The 19,190-nt window shown below is 47.5% G+C and overlaps 2 protein-coding genes across 2 annotated transcripts in view; both read left to right on the top strand.

Moving 5' to 3' along the window:
- The window catches only part of LOC142259334 (uncharacterized), a 527,893-nt gene that overhangs the window by 313,095 nt on the left and 195,608 nt on the right, over window positions 1–19,190 (top strand). The window lies entirely within an intron of this gene.
- LOC142303543 (uncharacterized) overlaps window positions 1–19,190 on the top strand; it is a 257,138-nt gene that overhangs the window by 205,161 nt on the left and 32,787 nt on the right. The window contains exons 4-12 of the mRNA XM_075344991.1: window positions 654–758; window positions 1,085–1,264; window positions 1,347–1,470; window positions 1,552–1,616; window positions 6,655–6,759; window positions 7,015–7,191; window positions 7,274–7,397; window positions 7,476–7,543; window positions 7,745–7,847. Of these exons, the coding sequence (XP_075201106.1) occupies window positions 654–758; window positions 1,085–1,264; window positions 1,347–1,470; window positions 1,552–1,616; window positions 6,655–6,759; window positions 7,015–7,191; window positions 7,274–7,397; window positions 7,476–7,543; window positions 7,745–7,847 (1,051 nt within the window). The remainder of the gene's footprint in view (window positions 1–653; window positions 759–1,084; window positions 1,265–1,346; window positions 1,471–1,551; window positions 1,617–6,654; window positions 6,760–7,014; window positions 7,192–7,273; window positions 7,398–7,475; window positions 7,544–7,744; window positions 7,848–19,190) is intronic.

The raw sequence follows: 19,190 nt of genomic DNA, 5'->3' as shown, positions 1-19,190 counted from the left end.
AGGGAGAGAGACCCCGCACTACACATGAGGGAGAGAGACAGACCCCACACTACACATGAGGGAGAGAGACCCCGCACTACACATGAGGGAGAGAGACAGACCCCACACTACACATGAGGGAGAGAGACCCCGCACTACACATGAGGGAGAGAGACAGACCCCACACTACACATGAGGGAGAGAGAGAGCGACAGACCCTGCACTACACATGAGGGAGAGAGAGAGCGACAGACCCCGCACTACACATGGGGGAGAGAGAGCGACAGACCCCGCACTACACATGAGGGAGAGAGAGCGACAGATCCCGCACTACACATGAGGGAGAGAGAGCGACAGATCCCGCACTACACATGAGGGAGAGAGAGCGACAGATCCCGCACTACACATGAGGAAGAGAGAGCGACAGACCCCGCACTACACATGAGGGAGAGAGAGCGACAGACCCCGCACTACACATGGGGGAGAGAGAGCGACAGACCCCGCACTACACATGGGGGAGAGAGAGCGACAGACCCCGCACTACACATGGGGGAGAGAGAGCGACAGACCCCGCACTACACATGGGGGAGAGAGAGCGACAGACCCCGCACTACACATGGGGGAGAGAGAGAGCGACAATAAAGGATCTTCTGTTTTTGTCTTTTCTAAATAAGAGATTTTTCCCGATTGACCCAAGAAAGATGAATAATGACAAAGACCAAATTATGGAGAAGATGTTAAAGCTGAGTCTAGAGATAATCTTCCATCTTACTGGAGAGGTGAGAGGTTCTGATGTCATCGCATTACATCACTATCTATGGGAATAACAGAGGATATGACCGGGGAGGTGAGAGGCTGTGATGTCATCACATTACATCATTATCTATGGGAATAACAGAGGATATGACCGGGGAGGTGAGAGGCTGTGATGTCATCACATTACATCATTATCTATGGGAATAACAGAGGATATGACCGGGGAGGTGAGAGGCTGTGATGTCATCACATTACATCATTATCTATGGTAATAACAGAGGATATGACCGGGGAGGTGATGGACTTTGGAAATGTCTGTAGTGATATTATTAATGTCTCGACACTCCAGGATTACCCAGCAGTAGTGAAGACCTCTAGTGATCGCTGTCAGGCCCCAGTGTCTGAAGGACCGGGAGGAGCCCTGAGTCCAGTCCCGGGGCCTCCACCTCACTCCCAGATACATGAGGACATCAATGACCAGAAGATCCTAGAACTCACCAACAAGATGCTTGAGCTGCTGACTGGAGAGGTGACACTGCTGGGAGTGCTGGGACATTATACAGGACAGCACTGGAGGATTCTGGGTGATGACGGTATCATTGTGTTGTCAGGTTCCTATAAGGTGTCGGGACGTCACCGTCTATTTCTCCATGGAGGAGTGGGAGTATCTAGAAGGACACAAGGAGCGGTACAAGGAGGTGATGATGGAGGAGCCCCAGCCCCACACATCACCAGGTAATAGACAGGACTGAATACACCCGGCCTATAATTATCTGTATGTAATAATGATGTCCGTCCTGTCTGTGTGTCCTGCAGGTCCCTACAGTACGAGGACGACCCCAGAGAGATGTCCCGCTCCTCCTCCTCCACAGGATCCTCAGGTAGATGGAGATCTCCCCTATGAGGTGTAGACTGCTGTGACCTCCTTGTGTTCAGTCTTGTTTTCTCCTCCGGTATTAGATGTTTTATACTTGTGTAATGAGAAAAAGTGGCATACATAGACAGTACAATAATCATGAACATTTCAAGGCACAGACTGGTAGAGAAGAGATGACCATGCTTGCGAGGGCTCACAGGGAAGGGGTTGAGGATACAGTAGGTGAGGGTAGAGCGGGTTGTGCGACGCTATGGTTGACTAAGGGTTACTGCAAGTTATTATTAATATTTATTTATAGAGCACCATTGGTTCCATGGTTCTGTACATGAGAAGGGGTTACATACAGAATACATATACAAGTTAGAATAGACAGACTAGTACAGAGGGAAGAGGACACTATCCTTGCGGACTTACAATCTATAGGATTTTGGGGAGGAGACAGTAGGTGGGGTGTAGGTCGGGTGGAAGTTCTGCATAATGGTGGGGCAGCAGCTCCGCACGGTGGTGGGGCTGTAGCTGTGGTGGTGGTGAAGTAGTGGGGTCATTGAAGATTATAGATATTTCTGAACAGATGAGTTTTCAACTTCCGTTTGAAGCTTGCAAGTGTAGCAGATAGTCTGACGTGTTGAGGCAGTGAATTCCAGAAGACGGGATGCTTGGGAGGAGTTGAGTTTATTCGTGACGCCACCTGTGGTATGCGGCCAATTATGAGCCACTGCTGTGAGAGGTGTCTGCTGGGGAAGATGATGGCGCAGCTTAGTTGGTATAGCTCTCCACAGGCAGAGCTGGGATCCCCAGGGATGATGGGAGTGGTAGTCCCCGCTGTGCAGGGATATGAGGTTGGGAGCGCAGGAATGATAAGACGACATAGGGTTGCAGTCAAAGTTCTTTTACTCACTGAGGTATCCGGTCCTGGTTTACATGGATAATACGTGACCGCTTCTGGAGTGCTGAGCTTTGCCGTAATGGGATCCAGCCGATCCTGGATAATTCGGAGGTCAAGGCCAGTGCACCGTTTTGGGTGTCCTTCTTGCTCGTGGTCCCTCCACTCCAATGCTTTGTCAGCAGAATGGTCACGGGTGCCTGACGCACTCCCCCGTGAGCCCTAAGATCCCTTTCTTTCCTATACCCAGGTCGAGCTACCCCAGCCTTAGACCACGGGTCTTTTGGACTCCTCCGTATCCTCCTCCGTCCTGTCCGTGTGCGTGTCTCCGACTGTTCTTCCCTGCTGTCACAGGCTGCTCCCCCTAACTACACTCCACACCTGGGTAGCTGGACTAGTGGGCATGAAGTCCCATACCAAACGATGGCCACCCCCAGCATCCTACCCTAACCCAGTCCCAGTGGAAGAGCTGCTAAAGTGAGTGTTGTGTGAATTTGTGTGTATACCAGTGAATGACCTCCTCTGTACCCGGAATGGAATACCACACCTTGGCTGAGATGCAGTATCCCTGTGGCGACTGAAGCCTCAGGGGCGTCACAGAAACATTCAGTCTCCACAAGCTGAAATGGCAACATTTCTAGGGCAAGCAGTCTGGCAATATGGCCAATTAATGTTTGGGTCTGTGAGTCGGTGGCTGAGTATTTCCTTTTTTTCTGGGTAAGGACAACTGAACAGTGCACAGGGACAAGGAAGTGGACGTGGTTGCTAATGTTAGTTGTGCATGGGCAACAACTGGTTCAGGGAAGGAGGCATCTGCACCTGCTCCCAGGACAGCAGTTTGGAAGACACATAGCCTAGAGGAAATGGCAGTGGTTTCACCCTCAGACACTGTTTTTTTACCCAGGCGCTGCAACTATCTAGTGAGGTACTTGCCTGACATGTGCTTGAGCCTGTTGGAGGTGCTCAGGTTGGTAGTGCACTTGCCTCTGCTCAGCTTGGTATGGCAGATGCGGGGTCTGTAGCTGTCTCCTTGTCCTTTTGTCTTCAAGGCTTTCAGTAAAAAGTAGCCAGACTGGGGGACACTGAACCTTTGGCCTATGACCTGGCAATGTGGGGGTGCTCTGGGGAACAGTTAAGACTGCCTTTTACCTCTGGTCAACCCACTGCCTCTTCCTGCCTGTCCCGGTGCTACAGATGCCTCCCTCTCTGCACTGCTATGCTCACTACTATGCATGCCAGCTTGCCAAGTTGGGTCAATGGCTTCATCATCCACCACCTCGTCTTCCACTTCCTCAATCTCATCTTCCTCCTGTGTTGGTCTCTTAACCTGACCTGATCACAACTGTGTCTCATCATCATACAACTCTTGAGACAGTTGTCTTCTTCTGACCGTGGCTGCTCAAATATTTGTGACTCACCGCACATGACTTCCTCATGTTCCTCTTCAAACATGCAGGTTGAGAGGCCATAAGTGGAAAGGTAAAGAGCTCCTTGTGGTGTCCAATTGTGGGGTGACTTGTCTCCTGGGACTCCTCATGGTGGGAGGAAGGAGGATCAGGGTGAGGATAAAGTGGTCCAGCCTCTTGGTTAGAGAGGCTGGACCTTGTGGAAGACAAGATGATGCTGGTAAACAGACTGGAAGAATGATCTGCCATCCAGCCCACAACCGACTCGCACTGTTCTGGCTTTAACAGTGGTGTACGGCGACCCGATACAAATTTAACCAATAAGCTAGGACAAGATGAGGTTTGGGGTGCTTCCACAGAAGCAAGCACAGCCAGGACCACATGTCCACCAACATAAGCACCACATCCACTTCCCCAACTTCCCTTAACGCATGGCTTGCACATTTTTATTAAGTAGGCAGCTTAAGCGTACTCATCTTACAGAATAGAATGTATTGGAATTATCTCTTTAAGGGAATATTTAATTGATCTTTCACCAGGTAATGTAATGTAATGAACCCTGCCTAAATGACTTTTCTGAAACACTCTGTAGCCCATACTCCATTAAACTCGATAAGCACTAACAAGGAACAATGGCAGCAGTATTAGAATTATGCCTTTAAAATGTCGTATTCTTTCTTGTGGCAGCAGGAAATTTAATGCAATCAACCCTGCCTAAATGCCTTTTTAAACGCACTGTTCCCTGCTCCAGAATCTCGCCCTGCACTGTGCTCATCTTGCAGCGGTCTTGTGATTTAGCCCTAAAAAGGGTTCTTTGTTTAATCTTCCAGCCGGTCATTGCAGGCACTAACACTGTCCCTTCTCCAACCGCAGCCCTCCCTACGCTCACTGCGGATCAAATGCATCTAACATAGCATCGGTAGGTCTAATATAGAACCGATAACGCGATCCCAGTCAGCCAATCACAGTGATGCAAGTAGCAAAGATGACCATGGCATTACCATAATTGGCAAGCAATCCCAGCATGCCTAGTAGCCAAAAATCATGTGGGGAGGGGACTCGAATCTCGAGAGCCGAGGAACAAAATGTTCATCGAGTAATGGAGATCATAAATACTGTTCATGTGAATAAAAAATAGTGCAGAGTATATTCCCTCATCACTACTGACCATGTGTCAGAGCAGACCTCAATCTGACTATGAGCAGAGAGTGACGGGGGATGACTATAGACACCGAACCGTAGTCAGGAGCCGCTCACTGTCTGCCCTTATTCATGTACATTACACACACAGCTCTGCTCCATTCACATTACACACGCGGCTCCACCCCCCCCCCCTCCCCGCACATTACACACGCGGCTCTGCGCCCCCCCCCTCCCCCCCCTCTCCGCACATTACACATGCGGCTCCGCTCCATCCTTCCACACAACAGTCCTGCACACACTGAGCAGAGCCCCCTGGAGCAGCAGTCCCTGATCATGTGACTGATCACAAGACGGTGACATCACACAGGTCCTATGAGCACATCACTGCATCTAGATTGGAGTTGATTTTTGGAGGAGTTCAATGCAGCCTCCACTCTGCACAGTTCAGTTGCTGGAGTCAGAGGTGTATCTGGGGGGCGAACTGTTAGGGCGCTGCACTGCTGCTTACTGGTGACAGATCTGCACAGAAGAGGCTCCGCCCCTTCTGGTGACGTCATTCCCTCAAGAAATCAACACGACAGCAAAAGACCCCGCACTACACATGGGGGAGAGCGTGACAGACCCCGCACTACACATGGGGGAGAGAGAGCGACAGACCCGGCACTACACATGGGGGAGAGAGAGACAGACCCCGCACTACACATGGGGGAGAGAGAGAGAGCGACAGACCCGGCACTACACATGGGGGAGAGAGCGACAGACCCGGCACTACACATGGGGGAGAGAGCGACAGACCCCGCACTACACATGGGGGAGAGAGAGAGCGACAGACCCCGCACTACACATGGGGGATAGAGAGACAGACCCCGCACTACAAATGAGGGAGAGAGAGAGCGACAGACCCCGCACTACACATGAGGGGGAGAGAGAGCGACAGACCCCGCACTACACATGAGGGGGAGAGAGAGCGACAGACCCCGCACTACACATGGGGGAGAGAGAGCGACAGACCCAGCACTACACATGGGGGAGAGAGAGCGACAGACCCAGCACTACACATGGGGGAGAGAGAGCGACAGACCCTGCACTACACATGGGGGAGAGAGAGCGACAGACCCTGCACTACACATGGGGGAGAGAGAGCGTCAGACCCTGCACTACACATGGGGGAGAGAGAGCGACAGACCCTGCACTACACATGGGGGAGAGAGAGCGACACACCCCGCACTACACATGGAGGAGAGAGAGAGCGACACACCCCGCACTACACATGGAGGAGAGAGAGAGTGACAGACCCCGCACTACACATGGGGGAGAGAGAGCGACAGACCCCGCACTACACATGGGGGAGAGAGAGCGACAGACCCCGCACTACACATGAGGGAGAGAGAGCGACAGACCCCGCACTACACATGGGGGAGAGAGAGCGACAGACCCCTCACTACACATGGGGGAGAGAGAGCGACAGACCCCGCACTACACATGAGGGAGAGAGAGCGACAGACCCTGCACTACACATGGGGGAGAGAGAAAGCAACAGACCCCGCACTACACATGGGGGAGAGAGAGAGACAATAAAGGATCTTCTGTTTTTGTCTTTTCTAAATAAGAGATTTTTCCTGATTGACCCAAGAAAGATGAATAAGGACAAAGACCAAATTATGGAGAAGATGTTAAAGTTGAGTCTAGAGATAATCTTCCATCTTACTGGAGAGGTGAGAGGCTGTGATGTCATCACATTACATCGTTATCTATGGGGATAACAGAGGATATGACCGGGGAGGTGAGAGGCTCTGATGTCATCACATTACATCATTATCTATGGGAATAACAGAGGATATGACCGGGGAGGTGAGAGGTTCTGACGTCATCACATTACATCATTATCTATGGGAATAACAGAGGATGACCGGGGAGGTGATGGACTCTGGAAATGTCTGTAGTGATATTATTAATGTCTCCACACTCAGGATTACACAGTAGTGAAAACCTCTAATAATCGTTGTCAGGCCTCTGTGTCTGAAGGACGGGGAGGAACCCTGAGCCCAATCCCGGAGCCTCCACCTCACCCCCGGATACATGAGGACATCAATGACCAGAAGATCCTAGAACTCACCAACAAGATGCTTGAGCTGCTGACTGGAGAGGTGACACTGCTGGGAATGCTGGGACATTATACAGGACAGCACTGGAGGATTCTGGGTGATGACGGTATCATTGTGTTGTCAGGTTCCTATAAGGTGTCAGGACGTCACCGTCTATTTCTCCATGGAGGAGTGGGAGTATCTAGAAGGACACAAGGACTGGTACAAGGAGGTGATGATGGAGGAGCACCAGCCCCGCACATCACCAGGTAATAGACAGGACTGAATACACCCGGCCTATAATTATCTGTATGTAATAATGTCCGTCCTGTCTGTGTCTCCTGCAGGTCTCTCCAGTACGAGGACGACCCCAGAGAGATGTCCCGCTCCTCCTCCTCCTCCACAGGATCCTCAGGTAGATGGAGATCTCCCCTATGAGGTGTAGACGGCTGTGACCTCCTTGTGTTCAGTCTTGTTTTCTCCTCCAGTATTAGATGTTTTATACTTGTGTAATGAGAGCGGTGGAGACGGCAGGATCACAGCTGACCACAGACCTCACATGTCCGGATCTTATCTCCATTATTCCCGGGGATTTTTACAATATTTTGTTTTCCAGCTTTTGGATCTGGATAAAGATCTGAACAATATTAATTCTCCAGAGAGAAATGTGAGGGGCGATCAGCGGAGTAACGAGGAGATTCCTACAGATCACCGCCCCGGTGAGTACAGACCACCCAATAGCGCACACAAGTCACACATCCCTTTTTTCCGCTCTCTGCTGTGTCAGTTTCTCCAGCGGTATATTAACCCTTCATGTAAAATACACATGAAATGTGACTGAATCTGTGATCTTGGTGCAGGGGATAACACGGGATGTGCAGTTATGTTATAGAGGAGAAATACAGCTGGACATGAATTCTGCCGATGTGAGCGAGGACAAGCTCCAGCTCTTTCCTATTATCCGCTGTCAGGGCTGATGAGGGGTTTCTCCAGTTTAGGGACTAAGAATCCATTCTCTCCTATTACACTCATGTCAGTGTGTGACAGACACAGAACATGGAGGCATAAACCCAAATAACAGGAGTGGATGGAGATTACTGCTCTGAGGGTCTGTAATGCTGCTCACCAGGGAGGAGGAAGAGACAGAGATGGCAGAGCGTTATTATCACATAACAAATATCATGGTTACATGAAAGACGAGCGTCACCTCTTATATATAACCCATTGTGTCCTGATAGGATGTCCGGGGTCCGGCAATTTAATCCTGATATTGGGGGGTGGGATTCTTTAGCGATTCTTCTACTGCTGTCATTTCATCAGTGAATGTTCAGGAGACGAGTTTATTAATAGGAAAAGGATAAAGTATTTCTAGATTCTGATTTTCTTCTAGGAGAGAAAATTTTCAGATTTATTTCCTTTGTAATCACAAGATGCTGAAATGTAACAAATCTATCCTTGGTTGCTCATTTCTGTTGCTGACTCTTCCATTCTATAGAGGATTTGTGGAAGGAAAGGGGATGCAGAGCGGTATTCTGTAAGCATTGATTGTTCCTGCACTGGCTCGCCTCCTTTTTTTTGCAGCGCCTGGATCATCCCGCTCTGCAGACCCTTTCCTTCCATGATCCGCTTTCTGCCTTGGGTGGTCGGAGCTGGCGGTCGGTGCAGCGGCTTCTGGAGGATTTTCCTGGGCTGTTTCCAGTATTGTACCTGCTAGTGTAGCACCCCTGAAGTCATCAGGGAGCTACCACTGCATCTCCACCAGGATGCAGGGCTTACCCCCCTCAGGGACCCAGAATACCAGTGCCGGTAACAACAAAACACAAACCAATCCCTTTTTTTCTGCATGCCAGTGACTGATGATAGACTGGGATTAGACCCAGTGGACGGCCACCCAGAGGTGGAGCCGATCCAGTCCACTAGACGACGACCAAGTGGGAGGGGTCAGGCAGTCGGTTAGTGACCGTGAGAGAGAGAGTGGAAGCACTGACAGTAGTGTAACAGTGCCCTGAGGGCTCAGCCGTTTGTTTGCCGGTGGAGTACTCCCGGAACCAGAGCACCGACTGGGTACAGAATCCTAGGTCGGGCAAACGCTCTATGCAGACCTGACAACATCTGCACACTGAGGGGACCATCAAGGACCTCACTGACTGTAAAGTTTGAGACACAATAGCAACAGGAAAACCGGGGACCTGGACCAGAGAAACCAACCCCGCAGGATTCACGCTACCATCATATTTACTACAGTTGAGACTACCAGGAGGGGACCCCCAGACGCTCCAAGCCACAGGGACCCACCACACAGACAGGTGCAGGAGCAAGAAGCCACCAGGCCAATACACCGGCACTGGGACAAAGGGGATCTGCAGTTCAGACAAGCCTTCCTCGGGTGACCAGTTACAGCTCACTGTGAGTAAAGGAACCAGTTACATTGCAACCTACTTTATCACCAACACCAGCCCCAGTAGTGAGAACTGTGCAGCGGCGGCTCCACTATATAGCCGCAACCAGCAAGTGGCGTCACGATATAAACTTTCACTTAATCTCCCTTGTAAATATGTTCCTTTTAAAAAACACCCAGGGCCCAGAACCAGGCAACGGGCACCAACTAACATCTCCTCAGTAATACACCGCTCTGGACAGAGTACCCCATAATTCTGGGGTTACACACTAGCACAACTTGCTGCGGTGAGTACTGCAGACAATATTTTGGTTGCCGTGCTCGGCCGATTCACACAAGGAGTGCTGGTCTTTGTTTTTTTTCTTTTTATAGAGGATCTAGACTGTGGGGCACTTTAGTAAATTAACACTGGTGTAGTCATCAGACACCGGCAGCTCCAGGGAAATAATGCGGTTCTCATGCTGTTCAGTGGAGTGCACCTGTTAAAAAATACGGTTGACGTGACATATGCTAAGCCAGTATATTAATGATTGGAGCGAAATAGGTGCAAAAACATATGTGGATTTATTCAATAAAAGTTAGTCATTACAGAAAAATAATGTCTTGGCTTTAAGCTGGGTTCACACTAAGCGACAGCGACAACGACGTCGCTGTTACGTCACTATTTTCTGTGACGTAACAGCGACCTTGTAAGTCGCTGTTATGATCGCTGCTTAGCTGTCAAACACAGCGACGCAGCAGCGATCATAACGTCGCTGTGCTACATGTGCAGAGAGCAGGGAGCCGCGCTTAGCGCTGGCTCCTTGCTCTCCTAGGTACAGTACACATCGGGTTAATTACCCGATGTGTACTGCAGCCACATGTGCACAGAGCAGGAGCCGGCGCTGGCAGCAAGGGCGGAGGCTGGTAACTAAGGTAAATATCGGGTAACCAGGGAAAGGTCTTCCCTTGGTTACCCGATGTTTACGCTGGTTACAGCTTACCGCAGCTGCCAGAAGGCCGGCTCCTGCTCCCTGCTCGCTTCATTTCGTCGCTCTCTCTCGCTGTCACACACAGCGATGTGTGTGTCACAGCGGGAGAGTGACGACCAAAAAATGAAGCTGGACATTCAGCAACGACCGGCGACCTCACAGCAGGGGCCAGGTCGTTGCTGGATGTCACACACAGCGACAGCGACGGGACGTCGCTGCAACGTCACAGAAAATGGTGACGTAGCAGCGACGTCGTTGTCGCTGTGTGTGACACCAGTTTTAGTTAGTGAAGAGAAATAGATAAGATAGAGAAAAAGAGAGGTTCATTTATCTTACATAGCTGTGATGTTGTGATAAGCCGTCCTCTCTCTGGATCGTCTGGGGAGAATGGTCCCGTTCTAACCCTTTGAAGTGTGGTCTGCTTTTATAATTCAAACCCCACCCCCTGATTCTCCTTATCTCTTTACATGGTCTTACAAGAACTAACTATCATTTTTAGTTATGCATTATGTCATATCACGTGATCCAAAAACTACAGAATAAGCGTCCTGCGCAGTGGAGACTTGTAAAACTAAACCACTTTACCATAGAATGTAAAATATATAGACCCTTTTGAAGCTCGCTGACCCTTTGACCTTAGTGTAACAATGCTAATTTCAGGTCTTTGCTCAAATTCCAGATAGAATATAGCACTACGCTGTCAGCTTTGATGAACAATGTCAGATGGCTTTGGTTCTACCATGTCAGAGACTTTGGTTAGAAATTTCAACTCACAGGCTCTCTTAAAGGGATGGGCGAAATACACACATTATATGAATGTATGTATTCAAGTTTATGAATCAAATCTCCATAAACTCACTATTTTACAGTCCCTCCTTTTGAAGATTTGATGAATCCCCGGGAAACCCTAACTCATTCATCATCATTCGTATCACATACATTCTTGTTGAAAATTCTAGACCAATATCTGACTTGATAAACCAATCTGAAACTTTCTGTCAAAAAGTCATATTCTTACGATTTAACATTCCTCTAAGAATGTTGTCTTCCTTTTTCATTTCTATTTTTATATTCTTATATATCTTCTGAATTCTACACATCACAAAAACTTGATAAATAATACACATCAAAACTAATAAAAATATGATTATGATGGGATTAAATAAATAAAACATTTCCAACCGCTGACTGAGACCAGGAATGTACCGATTTCCCAAAACTTTTCCATCAAGTTCTACCTGACATTCCATTCCATTCGTGTTCAATATCACTTAATTCACCTTGTTCATGCCTGAATATAATTTCTGCTTCCTTTAACTGTTTCGTTAATAAATCTAACAAACCCTTATCTTTCTTTATTTCACTTGTCCACATATCCCAAGGAAAATCATTTATCTGTGATAAATTGAATTGTATGGGAAATGCCGTTAGGTTTCTCTTTCCTATAGAAGTGATATTAAAACTTCCTTCCTTCTTTGAAAGAGATCTCACATTTCCTTCTATACAATACAAACCCATAGGTAGGTTTTCTTATGTACACAAGTAGAATAGAAAACAGAAACCTTCTCTGTCTCTGACATGACCTGGAAACAAATCTTATTTGGACTTACTGGAGTCACCAAATCATGTATTGTCTGTACAGTCTCTATTCTCGCATGACAAGAAGAATGATTATGAAAACATGAATGATAGATCACCTTATCCTGTCCAGGTAGACACATCACCTTAGAAACAAAATGTAAACATGAAGAAATGTCTACTTGTTCAGTGTTCACTCCATCAAATGCAAAATCTGTGTACTGCAGTTGATAGAACACTTGTTGTGTGTTACTCACAGGTATACCCAAAACTGTAACAGGAACAATAGTTCCCTCTCTTCCGATCACTGGGATTAGCGATGTGCCAACACAAATGTTTCGTTCACATCCTAACCACTTATTTACCCACATATCCGTATGATTCAATGCAAAATCATACTCTACAGGTAAATTCGCAGTATTCCCAGTGGAGTAATTCCACTCTGTAAAGCTTGTGCACTCAGCTTCAGATTAGAGGAATACTCTATCTGTATCTCCAGGCACGCTTTAGCTACTTGTGTTTCGTGTGTGCTTTCCACGAGAGCTAGTGTAGCATCCTGTAGATGTGACACGGAAGACCCTAGTACAGCAGCTGTATTCATAACCATCTTTTCAAGAAGTTGATTCAAACTCTTCTGAATCTTTATACCTTTTCCTCCAATAAAACCAATATTATCCAAATCTGACTTAAGTGTCTGTATATTCATGGCATTAGTCAGACTTCCCACTGTCCCAATTCCTCCCAGAATTCCTTCTAACACTCCTCTCTTACTTCTAGTCTGAGTTGTTCTTCTCCCAAACCATTGTTCTATCCCCATCTCCATGTTTATGAGATGTGATTGACACTGAGGAAACCTGGTAGAGATTTTCCAATGAGACATATTGAAAGTCCACACCATTGTCATAAATTCTCCATCCCTTAATAAGGACTTAGACTGAAATTGATTAATTTGGAAAGGAGTAGATGGCATGAATCTTGTGTTTGTGCATGCATTATCTGCTGCTGACCAAATATTCACACTAACGTCTTTACAATGTCTGTAATGTGTCTTTTGTTTCAACGCAACACTGGTAAATTCCAGAGTCCCTGGAAGATGGATTTTCTATGGAAAAAATGAAATTATCATCCATCCATCTGATATTACCAATCTGACCTCTGTGGATGACATTAGTTGGACTATTTAAAAAACTTCCCAAAAATGATGAATTTTTGGTCCATGTCATCAGAGACTCAGAAGGCAATTTCAATCTTGTGTTACATTTCAACATTATAGGAAATGTATTTTCTTTATTATGTACTGTCTGTGGTGAAACCCTTATTTCCGGAACTATAGTGTTAGTAACAGTAAACGCTACAGATACCTGAACTTGTACAGGTTCCCGTGTTATCTGGAAATTCCATGTTTTGACCCAATCTTTATCTCCTTCTGTAATGGAGAGTAAAGAAGGATCCAGAATTTTCCCAAAAACCTGAGTTTATAACAAAATTTCTGTTTTGGATCTTCCAAACTTTCCCCTAGCAATCATGTCATTTGTAATATCACCGGACCATACAGCAGGTTCATCACCTCTGATCTCTATGTTCCAGTATAGTACATCTGTAGGAGAACATTCCCATGTACCCGTTTTATTATTGTGTACATATTCTCCTTGTAATTGTGTGAATCTAGTTTTAGGTCCTGCAATAGCATGTAATATTATGTCTGTGTCGTGTATGAAATGTAATTCAATGCACCATTTTGTTCCATATCACATGCAGATATTTCCTGTTATCTCCACAGAATCATCCGTGATGTTCTCTGTCAATAAGTTCAGCGTATCTAATCCTCTTGGTCTTCGTGAATGTTGAATCTCTCTAGTCCGCTCATTCACATCATTGGTAATTGTTTCTTGATGTAACTTGTAAACAATGACGGAAATAAAGCAAAGCAGCAGGAAAGTAGTTCCCATCACATAGAAGCTTGTCTTGAGCTTGGGAAAATGTTCTTTTTCCGGAAGGCTTGATGTCATCTTTCCTTCAAAGTCTTTAGGTTCCTTTTCTTCGGCGCTCCATTGGGAGACCCAGACAATTGGGTGTATAGCTACTGCCTCCGGAGGCCACACAAAGTATTACACTGAAAAGTGTAAAGCCCCTCCCCTTCTGCCTATACACCCCCCGTGGGATCACGGGCTCCTCAGTTTTCATGCTTTGTGCGAAGGAGGTCAGACATCCACGCATAGCTCCACTGTTTAGTCAGCAGCAGCTGCTGACTATGTCGGATGGAAGAAAAGAGGGCCCATACTTGGGCCCCCAGCATGCTCCCTTCTCACCCCACTTTTGTCGGCGGTGTTTGTTAAGGTTGAGGTACCCATTGCGGGTACGGAGGCTGGAGCCCACATGCTGCTTTCCTTCCCCATCCCCTTAGGGCTCTGGGTGAAGTGGGATCCTATCGGTCTCCAGGCACTGAGGCCGGCTCCATCCACAGCCCCTGGGAATCTGCTGGACATGGAGCTGAGTATCGTCAGGGACAGGGCCCTGCTACATTAAGGTACTCTGTGTCCCCGTACAAATCGCGCACACACACACCAGCATTGCTGGGTGTGTTAGTGCGCCGGGGGCAGCAGCGCGACGCGCTGGTGCTATTACTCACTGCAGCTTGGCTGAGCGAGTTTATGTGTTAGGAACTGCCGCGCCGGCCGCTGCTGGCTGTTTTTTACACTGCGGCGCGGCTGGGACTTGTGGTGCGCCGGGGACTTCCGCGCTGGCCGTGCGTATACGACGGCCGCGCTTATAAATCGAGTCCCCGGCTTTTGCGGCCTAGTTTCGTTTCGTTCCCGCCCCCAGGCCTGCCAGTCAGGGGAAGGGCGGGACGCTGTTCAGAACGTCAGCGCCGAGGGCTGGAGTCTGCTTAGCATACTCCAGCCCCCTCACTGGGCACAGTGGGACGCCAGTTTCCCGCTCTTTGTCTGGGGCACGCCCACGGCCCGCCCCTCTTCACAGGACGCCGGCAGCCATTCCTGTTTGCAGTCTGAGCTGGAGAGGGGAGACAAGCTCTGGGAGACCCAGACACGGGATTCTGGCGACCACACACCCGCTTTTGAGCGGGCGGTAAGCAGCACCTGAGGTGCTGACCCCACTAGTGCCGAAGTGTTCATTTGTACTTTATGCTTGTATGATATACATTGCACTGTACGGTCGCTGTTCTTGGCTATATACCCTCCTAGATTGCTAGACAACAGCATGTCGTCCGCAAAAAGCAAGGGGGCCAAGGCACAGGCTTTCTATGCTGCTTGTACCGCATGTGAGGCTGTTCTACCGGCAGGTGCCACTGATCCCCATTGTGTGCAATGCTCGGCTCCTGTAGCTCTTGCTCAGCCGGGGTCTCTGCTAGAGGTGGCCCAAGGAGAACCACCTGTGAACACTGTCCAGGTGACAGGGACGGAGTTTGCAGTTTTTGCTGATGGATTGTCTGTGACTATGACTAAAATCTTAGAGACTTTGCAGTCCAGACCGGTAACTCAGACCATGGGCACTGTTTTTTTTTTTTAACTTCGTTTTATTAACAGTTTCAAACATGGTATAGCTGACATTCACAATGTGAGAAATAGCTCAGTACATGGATAGTGCTATACGTTCACAACACTGAAGAATCATATAGAGTCCATAGTATCTGTTGTACTCAAGATAAAATAGTATTATCCATTCTTCTTATCATTTGCATATATATATACAGTTTTATATTAAGCATAAGAACTGCTCTAACGATCAGCATGACCATATTTTAAGAAACAGGGTAGAAAAGGGAATAAAAAGGTGAAAAAGAAAGAACAACAGCTACATTGCATCACCTTACCGCAAGATACCGTAGGATAACTTCCATCTCCCAACATCTAGTGGGAACCACCTCTATTCGCATAGATTCCTCTAAGCCTCTGTGTGTCTGGAGAAGAGTTCCATAGACCCCAAATTTTGTTAAATTTTTCCGGGCACCCCCTGTTGTAGTATACCACCCGCTCATAGACTATAGTTGCATTGACTAATTTAACCCAGGACCTCACAGTTGGACTCGAATCCCCCATCCACCGCAAGGCTATTACTTTTCTAGCCAAAAATAATGCCCCTCTGAGGAATGTTATCATATAATGATCCCAGGACTCTTCCTCCATTACCCCAAATAGGCATATCAATGGGTCGCATGAAACAGGAATTGACACAATCAATGATAGCAGAGATGTCACTCCCCTCCAATACGAGGATATATTGGGACAGCTCCAGATCATATGTATGAAATTTGCCCCTGAGAGATGACACCTCGGACACTCCGATGTGCGAGAACGGCCCATACTAAATAATCGAGTTGGAGTAAGGTATGCCTGGTGGACAATGTAGCATTGAATCAATTTATTATTAACTGATGGGGATACCGCAGTCGGAGATTCCAATATCTCTTCCCATTCCTCTCCCTGTAGAGAGGGAATTAGAGATTTCCATCTATCCTGGGCTGGCAAGGGGTCCGACTCCACCCCCACCGACAACAGGTAAGTATATATGGCTGAGATTAAACCCCGAGGTCCCTGTGATTTTAGGATACCTATCATCGGGAGTGTTGATATCAGTTTCCCCGTTCCAATTTTCTGCATATGGGACTGAATCGCTGTACGAATCTGCAGGTATCTAAAAAATTGCGACCTTGGGATATTACATTCAGTTTGGATCTGGTCAAAGGATTTGAAGGTTGTGGTTCCCGGGGCATATAGATCACCCAGTGTAATGACATTGTGAGTGATCCAAAATTGTGCTGAGGGGTGATCTCTCAGAGTATGGAAGTGGCTATTCCCCCATAGTGGGAGTTCCGCCACCACTCCCTCAAAATGTGCCACTCTCTTAGCTTGTCGCCAGACCAATCTTGCCAACTTGAGGAGGGGTAGTTGCCGTGATATTCTCAGTCCATCTGATTCCAAAAAACCCACCAAACAGTCAGTCCCGGCCGCGTGTGCCAAGTGACTCTCGGAGTTCGGCAGTTGACAACCAGGCATCCAGGCCACTAGTGCTTTAAGCTGCCCCGCCAGATAGTACAGGAAGAACTCCGGCAAAGCCATCCCTCCCAGTCTCTTGGATCTCTGTAAAATGGATAACCGGAGTTTGGGTCTGGATCTGCCCCATTTGAAAGAAGTAGTAAGCGAGTTCAGCGTAGAGAAAAAGGATTTGGGTACTGATACTGCACTATGTTGTAGTGTGTAACTGAGTTTTGGAAGTAATATCATTTTGATTAAGTTGATTCTGCCAACTACCGACAGGGGTAACTTGCTCCACGAGTTATATTTAAGTTTGACGTGTTCCAGGAGTGGTGTTATACATGTCTGATAGTCTAGTGTATGGTCCTTCTGTATGTGTATTCCCAGGTACTTGAAGCTAGTCACCACTTGCAGAGGTGACCTACCCTCCATTGAAATTCTAGACCCCTGTGTTAATGGCATCAGAGCCGACTTATCCCAATTGATGTGCAGTCCCGAAAACTCCCCAAATTTATCTATAGTATCTATAACCACAGGCAAGGTCTCTTGTACTCTGTCCAAAAAGACAACCATGTCATCCGCATACAATCCTATTTGATCTGTGCGGTCGGCTATAGTGATTCCAGTGATCTGTGGATGAGAGCGAATTCTAATTGCCAAAGCTTCAATAACTAGTGCAAACAATGCTGGAGACAGAGGGCATCCCTGTCTCGTGCCCCGTCTCAGTGAGAAAGGTGCAGATATAATGCCATTGACCAGTACCCTGGCCGTCGGGGACCTATACAATATATGAATCCAATTGCTGAATCTAGGCCCAAAGGCGAATCTCTGGAGGCAGGCAAACAAAAATGGCCATTCTACCGAGTCAAATGCCTTGGCCGCGTCCAGTGAGGCCAAGGCCCACTCATTTTCCTGGAACAATGTACTATATTGTACTATGGACTGCACCCGTCTTATATTTATCGAGGTGTTTTTTCCAGGCATAAATCCTGTTTGATCTGGGTGAACTATACTCAATATAACTGAATTGAGCCTGGACGCCAATATTTTGGTAAAGATCTTATAATCCACATTGACTAGGGATATAGGGCGGTATGAGCCGCATTCGAATGGGTCTTTACCCTCCTTCCTCAGCACAACTATGTGCGCTTCGTATAAGGAGGCAGGTAGAGAGTCACCGATTGAGAAATGAGAGAAAACATCTAATAAAATCGGGGCCAATACATCACAATATTTACTATAGAATTCTATGGGGAGACCGTCTGGACCCGGAGATTTCCCCCTAGCCATATCTGAGATGGCTGTAATCACTTCGTCCAGTGTGATGTCTGCCTCCAGAGACTCCCGTTGCGATCTGCTCAAAGTGGGAAACTCCAAATCCGATAGATATTCCCCACAGCTTTGAACTCCATGAGGGCTTCCAGAAGTATATAGGGTTTTATAATATTCATGGAAGCACTCCAAGATATCTTCAGGGGATGTGGCTGTGGAGCAGTCTGCCCTCCGTATACCTAGTACTGTATTTGAGGTGTTATGTTGCCGAACCATATATGCCAGTAATTTACTGGACTGGTTTCCAAGCTCAAAGTAAGATTGTCGAGTGAAGAACAGTTTGCGTTTGGACTTGGTCTCAGTGTTGCATATACAGCCTGTATGAATGCATCCAGGCTGCTCTGTTCCCATCGGTTGGGGCTGTAATATATTCTGCCTCTAGGTCCTTAAGTCTCCCCTCCACCATGTCATCCTCATTTCTAGTCGCTCTTTTAAGATATGTTATGGTTGAAGAAAGACACCCCCGAAGGTAAGCCTTGAGAGTATCCCACACCAAGTTAATATTCCAGGGTTTAGGGTGGATTTTTAGAAAATCTTCTATTTGGGTCCGGGTCCTATCGCTTTGATCAATTAATTTCAACCAAAAGGGGTTTAACCTCCAAAAGGGTTTGCTAACATTTTGATTAGTCTTAAGAGTGAGGATCACTGGGCTATGATCTGATATGCCCCTGACCCCGTGTACCACATCATCCACCCAGGTCGCGACGTTGCTTGACCCAAAAATATAATCCAGTCTGGACAGCGTACGTCTAGTGGAGGAGTGACATGTGTATTCTCGAGTGTTAGGAT

Source organism: Anomaloglossus baeobatrachus, chromosome 1, assembly GCF_048569485.1.
Source record: "Anomaloglossus baeobatrachus isolate aAnoBae1 chromosome 1, aAnoBae1.hap1, whole genome shotgun sequence".
Lineage (NCBI taxonomy): Eukaryota > Metazoa > Chordata > Amphibia > Anura > Aromobatidae > Anomaloglossus > Anomaloglossus baeobatrachus.
Note: the sequence above shows the minus strand (reverse complement) of the source record. Positions and strands in the feature narration are given on the sequence as shown.